General features: G+C 39.6%; 1 protein-coding gene across 1 annotated transcript; it reads left to right on the forward strand.

Moving 5' to 3' along the window:
- Window positions 1–4,202: 4,202 nt before the first annotated feature.
- sf3b6 (splicing factor 3b, subunit 6) lies at window positions 4,203–6,389 on the forward strand. The gene is made up of 4 exons (XM_068708244.1): window positions 4,203–4,330; window positions 4,904–5,022; window positions 5,540–5,678; window positions 5,807–6,389. The coding sequence occupies exons 1-4, from the start codon at window positions 4,301–4,303 to the stop codon at window positions 5,894–5,896; spliced, it is 378 nt and encodes a 125-aa protein (XP_068564345.1). The 5' UTR covers window positions 4,203–4,300; the 3' UTR covers window positions 5,897–6,389.
- Window positions 6,390–12,070: the final 5,681 nt, after the last annotated feature.

The raw sequence follows: 12,070 nt of genomic DNA on the forward strand, positions 1-12,070 counted from the left end.
GAATGGGTGTGAATGATGACAAGTAGTGTGAAAGCGCTTTGAGTGGTCGGAAAGACTAGAAAAGCGCTATACAAGTACAGTCCATTTTCCATTTAACCGTTAACTTGCCGACGTTAGCTGACTTAGCTAACACTCACTGCATATTCGTCTATTAGCTAAACTTGTTCAGGCATGTAGCCTAAAGACTAGCTTTTCCCACCACTGCTCCAGGTTCGCCTGAAAATCTATTTGAATTGTTCCATAACGAGAGTGGAAAGTCCTACATTTTAAATATTCGGTTTTTAATTTGACAAGGGACATGAGTAGCCATCGGCTTCATGCAGTGTTGATTCGATGCCAGTGGTGAAAGTCCACATAAATGCTGCAGCTGCGCTTGCACGCCGCTCTTTAGCCTCACTGAATGCGCAAAATAATTTGACCTTTCCTTGCCCCTCTCAAGCTGTCAGCCACGTTAAGCTGCCGGTGACAGATAACGAAGGAGAAATCATCTCAATCTGCATTTTATGGTAACATTAAACAAGACACACACACACACACACACACACACACACACACACACATTTCAATACAATCTTTAAATACAAATACATCCAATTCCAAACTTGAAACTTGTAAAAATGGAACATCTGTGATATTTGTGAATATGTGTCCTGATGGGCAGGTGGCACCTTGTGTGGTGGCCCCGGCCATCAGTGAATGAATGTATATGAATGGGTGAATGATGTAGTGTAAATGCTTTGAGTGGTCGGAAGACTAGAAAGGTGAAGGATCATTTACCGTTTCTTCATGTGCTTGAGACCTGCAGGCTGTTATGTATCTTTTTTTTCAATTTCAATTGTTACCCCTACTACTGAAGGAATACTATCATAATAACAAAAAAAACATGTCATATTGCTGAAACTGCCATTTCCAAAGGTGTGGATGTGCTTATGACATTTGATTTGGAAGGTTAAAGTGCACTTGCCTAGAGATGGAAAGAGGACAGAGTAATGCCTATTAGGTAGGGCCTATTACTGGGGACCATACTACCAGAAATTGTGATTATATTTATTTTAAAATGTGGTTTTGTAGGGCACACTTTTAGGCTCCATATAAATAGTTTATGTCTCATCTGCAACATCTTCCTCGGGCACTGTGCCCTGCAGTTAAGTATTTTTTGTCTTTGCCACAAACTTGTCCCTCTTCTGAGATTATTGAGTAACATGCGTTTCTTTTCATTTGGATGGGTTGTTCTGGACGAGGCTCAGGAGACGGAACGCTTGTCTAGTAATGAGATGTCCCTGGTTCGGTCCTGTCAAAGTGTCCTGTGCAGCCTCTGTGGTGGAAAAAAAATCCTATACCCGCTTTTCATGCTGAAATACATAATACCAAAAACCAGGTTGTTTTATAAGTATTTATTCTCTGCGCAGAGAAGGTTCAATAAATCACAACAGAATGCGTACAGTCTCAGTGAGGAAGAACCAAGAGAAAAGTGAACACGCTTTCTTTATACAGAATGAGCAAAGGTGGGAGCCAATGGCCAATGTTACAGCAGCAACCAAAACAAGGCCCGCAACCAAAACAAGCGGCCCAAAGGCCTTGGCATGGAACATTCTCATACAACACAGTTAGTTATCTATGTGAACAGAGAGGGAGAATCCTTCTTCTGCACAACAGAGACACGGTGAAGTTCAACAAAGTCCAGAGCAAAATGACTTATGCATGAATACAATATACTGAGTAGAAATATATACTACGTAAAAAATTACCATTACACCTCTGCCATATGAATGTCTATGTGAATGTTGCCACACATGTCGTGAAGCGCTCTGAGCGGTTGGTAGACTTGAACAACACTATATTCATGCAGTCCCTTCACTATGTGGATGTGAGGAAAAGTGACATAGGCAAATCAGTAATTAATGATTGATCTGCCTTGGAGCAACAATGCGCTCTGAATCTCCAAGTACCAAAGATTGATAGGAATTTATTATATTTAAACTTCAACGTAAGAATCCCAGCGCTGGCACAGTCGACATTCAACTCTGCAACCATTTGCAATTCAGTAAACATTAAATGAAAGAAAATTGAATAGAATCACCACCTGACAGAGACAAAGTCAAATAGCTGTATGAATGTTGGATGTTTAAGTTATGGCAACTGTTCAGTTACATGAAACTGAGCACTTTCCAATCAATCCAGATCAAGAAAGTCAAAATACAAATACCTTGCCACCCAATCCATCAACATTTCTCTGGCTGAATTACACCACTAAGGGGAGCCGTTGCACCATCTGAATATGAACTTCACGCATGGAAACCTGAACTCGTGTCAGATTGGGTTGGGCAATACCAAACATTTTATCACATTTTTAACAACAGATACTGATAATTTCTTAAAAGGTCATTATGTTCAAATCCTACACACGGCACCTTTAAGACACGTAAAAGCTTTTAAATTCAGCAGAGTTGTATTTACTGACGTTTCATCTGGGTCTCATCTGCGGAAGAACTTTGCCAAAAAATGTAAGTTAAAGGTGTGCAACTAACCATGTATTTAATAACAATGCTAACACATTTTTTTTGGGGGGGGGGGGTGAGAAGCAAAATCAGTAACATAGCTTGGAAAATAATGACCCCTTGGCAGGAACTCTGGAATAATGACAATAAGGGTAGAAATGATAACAAAATTCTGACGTCAGGGTGAAAAGCAAAAGAGGTAAATGTACAAAAGAAGATGGAATTTTTCTAGGTTAAGGTTAGGAGACACAGGATTATGACACTTAATGAAAAAGACAGCACTAGATAAATATGAGCCATGTAAGTGAGGAAAAGGTTGAACGTGTGCTGATAAGATGGAGGAGTTTCAGTCTGGAAAGAGAAAGACTGAAGAGCAGGGTGCTAGATATGGAAGAGAGTGTAGCATAGAGACAGGGGATAAACCAGTAGTTTAAAAGGGCTTGCATTAAATATTTGAATGAAACAGATTTAATATCCAGAATAGAACTTTATAATAAAGTCATGATGTTTATTATTATTATTATTATTATTATTATTATTACTCTGTGTGGCTCCAAACAACTGCTCCATGTTAACTTTGATGACAAATTGATTAAAGAAAACAGACAGTACTCGTTTTCTAACCTCTCAAGCTCACATTTTGACACCACAAACATAAACATGGCCGTTCAAGGGAGTCTTATCTCTCTGATGATATCAATATGTTGTTGACTCATGGTTGTTGAATTGGGGGCTTTGACAGTTTTGTTCAAAATCACTGTCTGTCTTTGTCTTATCACTAAGAGCAGCCAAGTTACATTTTTTTTTTTATATTTGCACACAGTTCAAAACATGGTATGACTTGGCTGTGACAAAGAAGTGTTTCAAATGAGGAGCACACATCCAGCCCAATCAGCAGAATATTCCAGGATTTACATGAAGGTCAATGTGAAGTTTTTAAAAAACAACCTCTTGATTGTAGGTTTTCTTCTCACTGTAGATCAATGCTTAAAGTAAATTTGATCATGGAAGATGCTTTTGAAATAAATCCCCAGACTAGAATTACGTAGCACCAGTGAAAATATGAATTTTGAAATGCTTCTGTTCTGTGTGCAGGTGAGGAAGCCTTACTTTTGACCCCTGTCTACAGCAGTTGATGAAACATGAAATTCTGGAGACACGTTTTAATATTTTAATAACACAATACTCAGAATGTGTCACAGTCTGTTCGGATAAGTGTGGATCAGTGATTACAGCTGAGATTTACACTTTACCATTATTATTATTAACATTATTATTATTATTGTCACTGTAGCGTGTAAAAAAGTGTAAAACATATCAGTACCTAATACCTCAAATGCTGATATTTAAAAGAAATACTGAAATGGTGAGGTGGTTGAAATGGTACTTTTTTCTGTGGCTATGCGTAGACTTGTATTCTGTGACAAATTATTGAATCTCTATGAAGCTCCTCTCAAGTTCAAGACCGTCAATCAGAAATACAGAAATGAGCAACGCAAAATTTTCAAGTTATTATTATTATTATTATTATTATTATTATTGTTGTTGTTGTTGTTGTTGTTGTTATTGTTTTTGTCTTTGAATTACAAAACTGTCATGAAGCCATGACGTTACACACTCCGGTACAGTAAGTGGCGGCAAGCACCTTTAACGTTTGTTTGTAGTCCGCTAGAGAAGAAGAAGAAACCGGAAGTGCGTAACCACCTGACGACACCGCTGCCATTTTGACGTCGGGAACTGGAGAGCTGAGATACTGCGTGTTTGTTTTCAACGGTCTTATTTACGCCTAAACATATTTCACCATGGCTATGCAAGCAGCAAAACGCGCTAATGTAAGTCTGAGCGAGTCTGCTGTTCTATGAGGACTATAACTAGCTAATCATATTAGCTTAGTTAGGCTAGAAGCTAGCTTCACCCAGCGTTAGCGTGCTGCTAACGTTAGCATGCTAACGAATTGAAAACAATCACATTAGCTGTGTTAAAACGTGCCGTTTTCTTGCTTTTAGCACGTTGGACGATACTTATTTAGGTGACTTATGTGGGGCCATCTTTTTGATATTTAGTTTTGTGACATAAACATAATAACACTAGTGCCTCGTAATTGACAATGTGCTAGCTAAATCTGGTTATTGGTGCTTCAACACACAACTTGCCGCTTCTAGGGGTAGATAAAACAAATCATTGATATGGATTTAAAATGGACTCCATCAGCGTTAGTGGGCATTTCATATAGTAACGAGACAGCTTTAGCTTTTAAAGGTGCAGCCTTCATCGAAGTGCAGTAGTCGTTCTGACGTTTTGTCGTTTTTTATTGTTTATATTGCATCATCATTTACTTTCCTATGGTTAAAGTTATCATCTTAAAATATGTGTAACTCTTCTGTTCTCGTCGCTGTGTGTTGCAGATACGATTGCCTCCTGAGGTGAACAGAATCCTGTACGTCAGGAACCTTCCTTACAAGATCACAGCTGAGGAGATGTACGATATCTTCGGGAAGTATGGACCGATCCGCCAAATCAGAACGTAAGTGTGTGTAGGCTTCAGCTCTCTGCAGTAGTAGCTTTGATCATCATTATTGGAGCAACATTCTGTTCTAGGGTGACATACAGAATGGGCCAACGCATTTTTTTGTAGTGTGGTCAGTTTTGATTGCATTAGTATAACATGGAATGTTATATAGTGACACATACAACACCCATCAATGTTTTATTTTTTTTTTCAGTGACTTTCTAAAGCTTAAATGGATGCAAAACTAGTACTTGATTTCTTGACATTTTTTGGAGGTGCATGTTATCGGATCTCACTGCTACTCACAGTCACACGACTGACATCTTTCACAATTGATGCAGCTCAAATTTGTAGACCAGCAAGAATGAAATGTCAATATTTCCCATATATATATATATTTATTTCACAGTACTATCCTTCCTACATATACAAGATTATATACGGCTTTGGTTCAATTCAAATATCTTTTTTTTTGTTGGGATGCTTATTTTGGTCTTGTGGTCACTTCGTGTGTGTTTTGCTCTCTCCTCAGAGGGAACACACCTGAATCCAGAGGAACAGCTTATGTGGTTTATGAAGACATCTTTGATGCCAAGAACGCCTGTGACCATCTGTCAGGCTTCAACGTCTGCAACCGTTACCTGGTGGTCCTCTACTACAATGCGAACAGAGTATGTATGAAACATGTCAAAGAGAAAAATAATTTATATATATGTTGGTGTTTAGAAATATGAACATATATCTTCATGCATTCCAGATTTAATCAATTTTTCCCATTCTTTATCAATTCTTTTTGCAGGCTTTCCAGAAGATGGACACAAAGAAGAAAGAGGAACAGCTGAAGCTTCTAAAAGAGAAATACGGCATCAACACGGACCCTCCAAAGTAGCGTTCTGGAAAAACCATCCGCCTCCACCTCCTGTTCAAAGTCTTTCTCCTTCTATCTGTACAAAGCCACATGTTCCTTGGTTTATGCGGGTAGTAATTTTACTGATACCGTTGTTAAAATGATCTTTTTTATAATGATTGTGTTGAAATGAGCATTTCTTTTTTTGTATCTCCATTATGGGATATGTGTGAACACCGGTTAGACTGGCAGTGTGTGACTAAACACCAGGGCAGGGAGCTAGTGTATGCCCTGTTTCTCAAAATGCTCTGTCTGCTTGATGTTCCAAACTTTGGTTGGTTGACGGGCAAAACAAACAGATTTAGATGGTGTTTGGTCATAGTATTCATCCTCTTTGTGTTACTCTTCTCACACACCTACAATCTTTAAATTTATAGCTAACCATGGCCAAGCAGTGTGTGACATGAAATTGATTGACCAGTACCGACTATGTAAAGTATATGGTTTCTGTGAAATAAATGCTCCTATTCTAACAGCTGCTGCCTCCTCCCTTATTACACTGTCCTCTGTGTGAACCCATTCAGATCAATAGACTATACATTTGCAGTGGTTAGTTAGGGGGTCGCCCGTTCAGTTAGCTTGAAGCTCTGGTAGTGATGCAATCCCTCGGGTTTTGTTTTGAAGTGTGCTGTGTATTTGTGTGAGGACACAAGCTTCCAAGTGAACCCTGTGAGATCAGTGGTGTTGTGGGTAAACACTGCAGCCTCTCTGTCATCTCCACTGCAAAGACTTACTGAACTCCTGGGCCCCGTTCCTCATACGTGGTTCAACTAAGTCGATCAAATGTCCTATTAACCAGCTTAAATTAACCCGATGATTGAAGTCAGGCTACTTCGGTTTCTCAAAGGCTGATCCGCGCTCAAACAATCTCGTTCATTTGAACCAGACTTCAGTTATCAGGATAATTGCGCGTGCTCGTCCTACTTCAAAAGGGGGAAGCATCGATCACCAAAGCCATGATTTTCTAACAGTACAATGGCAAATAAACTCAAAGAAAGAGCCTCTTTTTTTCTCTGCTGACGAGCAGGAGATGATCATGAACGCATATGAGGAATTCAAGACCATAATCATGGCAAAATCTAACACCGCCCAGGCTGCGAGGGCTAGACAAGAAGCATGGCAAAACATCGCAGACAAGTTAAATGCGTAAGTGTTGGGAAACTGTATAGGGTAATTTTAAGTGCCTCATCACCCCAATCAATCAGATTATATTTCTTTAAATGTGCCTGCTGGCAGTAGGCTTAATTAATGGAATGCATCATCAAATGAGATCTTGCTAGCGAAAATAATTATCTCAACTCTTTCGTAATAAGTAAATAAAGACAAGCTCAAAGAGTATCTAATTGATACAAATGAATAGATACTTATGAGGATATATGTACTGAATGCGCTTATGTATCATGTACTATATATGTGTATATACATGTATGTGTAGATTACCATATAGAAGTAGGTGTGTGTGCGAATCTGTGTATGGGTGGATCAGTATGTATGTATTATTCATAATCAGAAATTCAATCAATTGAAGCAGTGAAAAGAAATTGTGTGTGATTCTCTCTATTCTTATCATGAGTCCACCTTAATCATTTTCTACAATAATGATATGCTATGGTGTACTAATAACACTGTCATTTAATTATGAGTGCTTTCAACCCCCATGTAGTTGCAATCCAGCCATCAAGAGGACATGGGAGCAAGTAAAAACTAAGCACAAAAACATTATTCAGAATGGTGAGTCAATACAATATGTGCCATGGTAATGTATAGGAAGTCATCATGATATGATAACGGATCTTGGTGATCTCGAAGAACTCGCTCCCTATAAAATGCTAATCTAACTAATATTGCTCCCTCATCAATGGGATCTCTGAGGAAGGGAGCTGCCATTTTTTTCCGGGGGAGTGGCAAGCTTATCCAGCTAACTTAAGTTCAAGTTTATGGATGTGTTGCTATGGTGATTTTGCCAAACTTGCTTCGTGGAACCAAAAAGCCTGACTTATGTAATCTTATCCTGAAAATTATCCGGCTAACTCAGTTAGCCAGGTATCAAGCCCGGTTATGGCGGTAAGAGTTTTGTTAGTATAACCGTGTTCGGTAATTAGAGGCAAGCTGTCTTCCAAACTTAAGCTCTGATTTCTGCACTGTTATTACTTTAAATTGTTATTAAACCGTTAATCACTGTAACACCTTATGACACTTTGAAACTTTAATTTGTCATGAGATCTACAAACAGGGGCTGTCGTCTTGTCTCATGAAATGTTAAGGGAGTTAATGGTGACTTTAATCTTACTCAGGACCCCAATCTTGACAGATCTTCCTCCAGACCATACATCTCAAATTCTGCAACAGCACTGAAGACATTTACAGAACAACTTGGCCTCAGTGATCCATGACGATCTGCTAATCCATTTGCAAGGGCCTTTTCCTTTTTCTCCCACTTTCATCACACATATTCAAGAATTGACTTCTTCCTCATTGACAATAGATTTTTACACTGGACCAACTCCAGTACATACCATAGTATTATGATCTCAGACCATGCCCCTACTTCAATTGACATATGTTTTCCTAATCATAGCTTTTTATCAAGACAGTGGAGGCTATCTCCCACAATGCTATCTGACACACAATTTACATTACATTACATTACGGTGATTTAGCAGACGCTTTTATCCAAAGCGACTTACAATTCAGTAACATACCGTAGACGCAATACGGGAGCAATTTTGGGGTTAAGTGTCTTGCTCAAGGACACATTGACATGAGACTAGTAGAGCAGGAGCCGGGATCGAACCGCCGATTGAAAGGCGGCCCTGCTCTCCACTTAGCCACAGTCAACCACAATTCAACCCCAATTTAAAAGACTCTTCTCAGAAGAAATTTCTAACTTTTTACAGATCAATGACACAGTTCTCTGGGAGGCATGTAAAGCGTACCTACGGGGCCAAGCAATCTCTTACACCTCATACCTGAAAAGATCACAATCGGCTCAGTTGGTAGAGATATCAGACCGGCTTCAGGAGGTGGATGTGGAATATGCTAACACTCCTACTCCTGCACTTTACAATCAACGTCTCAAGCTCCAGGCTGAGTATGACCTCCTGTCAACAGCTAAGATCAAAAAGCAATTGCTACACTCAAAGCAATATTATTTTGAAATGGGAGATAAGGCAGGTAAACTTTTGTTTTACCAGACCAGGGCTAGGGCGCTGTCGAGACTGATCCCTAGGACTAGGTCTCCCTCAGGAAATGTGGTTACTGATCCTAAACTCGTGAATGATGTTTTTTTGAGTTATTATTCAGATCTTTACTCATCAGACTGCCCACCAGAGGTGTGGGGGCATAACCCATTGGAATCGATCCCGTTCCCAAAATCAGTGAGGACATACCTAATAATCTTAGAGTTTCGATCTCGACTACAGAAGTGCAAGAGGCAATTAAACTACTACAAATTGGCAAATCACCAGGCCCGGATGGTTTCATAGTAGAATTTTATAAAACATACTCTAACCTAGTCTCCCCACTGCTGACAAAAGTATATAATTAATCATTTACAAAGGGACGGCTAGCCCCAACACTATCCGAAGCCACGATTTGTCTCCTACTGAAAAAGGACAAAGACTCTCTATTATGCAACAACTACAGGCCCATATCCCTTCTTCTGAATGTTGACCAGAAGATCTTAGCCAAGGTTTTATCTACACGGCTGCAGAAAGCTCTACCATCTCTGATCTCTGCAGACCAAACAGGCTTCATGGCAGGACGGAGTTCCTCATTTAACACTAGGTGGCTGCTTAACATAATCAGCTCCCCAAATCATGACACCCCTGAGGCAATATTATCGTTAGATGCTGAGAAGGCCTTCGACAGGGTCGAATGGAAGTATCTATACTATATTTTGGGAAGATTTGGCTTTAGCTCAGACTTTATAGCCTGGATCGAGTTGCTCTATAACTCTCTGACTGCTTCCATTCTCACTAACGGTATAAAATCCTGCCCTTTCACTCTATGCCGTGGCACCAGACAAGGTTGTCCCCTCTCTCCTCTTCTGTTCGCTTTGGCCATTGAACTTTTAGCCATCTTGCTCCGGGGGTAAGGGGGATTCGAGTGTATTTCCAGGATGGGAATCACACACAAACTGTCACTTTATGCGGATGATCTCCTGTTATATGTTTCCAATCCTGTCCCATCCCTTTCAGTTGTCAAAGATTTTCTACTCAAATTCGGAAAATATTCTGGTTATAAATTAAACTTCCATAAAAGTGAACTTCTCCCCATAAATACGTTAGCCAAGGCACTACCACAATCTCTCTTTCTATTCAAGGTGACCATGGAAGGATTTAGATACCTAGGGGTGGTCATTACACCATCATTTAAAGATCTCTTCACCAAGAACTTTCGTCCTCTTGTTGACAACTGTAAATCCGATATAACCTGCTGGTCCGCTCTTCCCCTGTCCCTCATTGGCCGCGTCAACCTCATACAAATGGTGATTCTTCCCAAATTCCTATATTTGTTTCAACATATTCCAATCTTTATGAAAAAATCCTTTTTTCGCCAACTAGATCAGACTATCTCCTCATTTCTGTTGGTTAATAAACCACCTCGCATTAAGAAAGCAATCTTACAACTTCCTAAGAAGTCAGGCGGATTAGCTCTACCCAATTTAATCCAATGTTACTGGGCCTGCAACATTGAAAAGCTACGTCACTGGATGGATGATGGGCTTAGAAATGGCCCTCTGTGGGCCCAAATAGAACTATCCTCTTCCAAGATTTCCCTTCAATCCCTCATCACGGCACGACTGCCACTTAAAACCCACGAAATCTCAGAAAATCCAATAGTTACTAACTCTCTCAACATCTGGATACAACTCCGTAAACATTTTGGACTAGACCTAAAACTAAAACTAAACCTTCTACTTTGGCCCCAGTCTTTAGAAACCACTTATTCTCACCTTCTGTGTCTGACCCTACCTTTTGTACGTGGCGCGACAAAGGCTTAAGTAACATTAAAGACTTTTATAAAGATGGGGACTTTATTGATTTTGCAGGACTGTCATCTAAATTTGACCTACCTAAATCTAATCTTTTCCGCTTTCTACAGAGTAGACACTTTATTAAATCCGAATATCCTCACTTTCCTAATCATCCCCCTGGATCTCTGATTGACTCTTTGCTTACTCTAGATCCTGCGCAAAAACGCTCCATCTCAACTATCTATGGTCTCATTGACTACCTTAACCCGAAACAGACCTGGGAAAGAGAAATTGGTAAACCAATATTTGATAACCGTTGGGTTCGCATTATGGCCTTATCCCACTCCTCCTCCATTTGTGCGAGACATGGGCTGCTGCAATGCAAGGTTTTGTTTCGTGTACACTTCACAAATGCCTGTCTGGCTAAAATCTACCCGAATATGAATGACAGCTGCAATAGGTGCAAACAGTCACCTGCCAACCATACCCATATGTTTTGGTCGTGCCCAAATTTAAAAGATTTCTGGGATCAAATATTCAATACACTTGGGACAGTACTAGGTATAAAACTTGATCCCGAACCCCTTATAGCATTATTTGGAACTCAGCCGCCTGAAGTACTTGATCTGCCGTCAACAGGACGACACATCCTGGCCTTTACGACAGTTTTAGCTAAACGCCTCATACTGTTGTTCAAGTGGAAACACGTTCTCTCGCCTTCACACAACAGTTGGTTATTAGAGATCTTAAATCATATAATACTTGAAAAGATCAGATTCTCACTTAGAGACTCCAGTGAATCCTTTGAAGAGACCTGGAAACCTTTCATAAATTATTTGAAAGATGCTGCAATCCAAAAAGTGAACTAACAGACATGGATCTTTAGTAAATTATTGAATTAAAATCTTATGGTGACGTAAAGATTATATGAAAAGTAGTGAGCACGTGAGAAGAACGGTAGAGTTTAAAACATGGATAAACAGTGGATTGATGAAAATAATGGAGAGAACTTGACAAAACCAACCTAAACAGTTCAAATTCAATTGTATGAAAAAACTATTTATATAAAAATATTTTTGTAGTGTGATGTCACACCTATGTTAAAATGAATGGAAATGAACCCATGAACCCAGGTGAACATCTACATGTGACGAGTCGAGTGAACAGACCAGACCAGA

The sequence above is a fragment of the Cebidichthys violaceus genome, unplaced genomic scaffold (genome assembly GCF_023349555.1).
Source record: "Cebidichthys violaceus isolate CVI_PGR_0920_01 unplaced genomic scaffold, fCebVio1.0.p SCAF_14, whole genome shotgun sequence".
Taxonomy (NCBI): Eukaryota; Metazoa; Chordata; class Actinopteri; order Perciformes; family Stichaeidae; genus Cebidichthys; species Cebidichthys violaceus.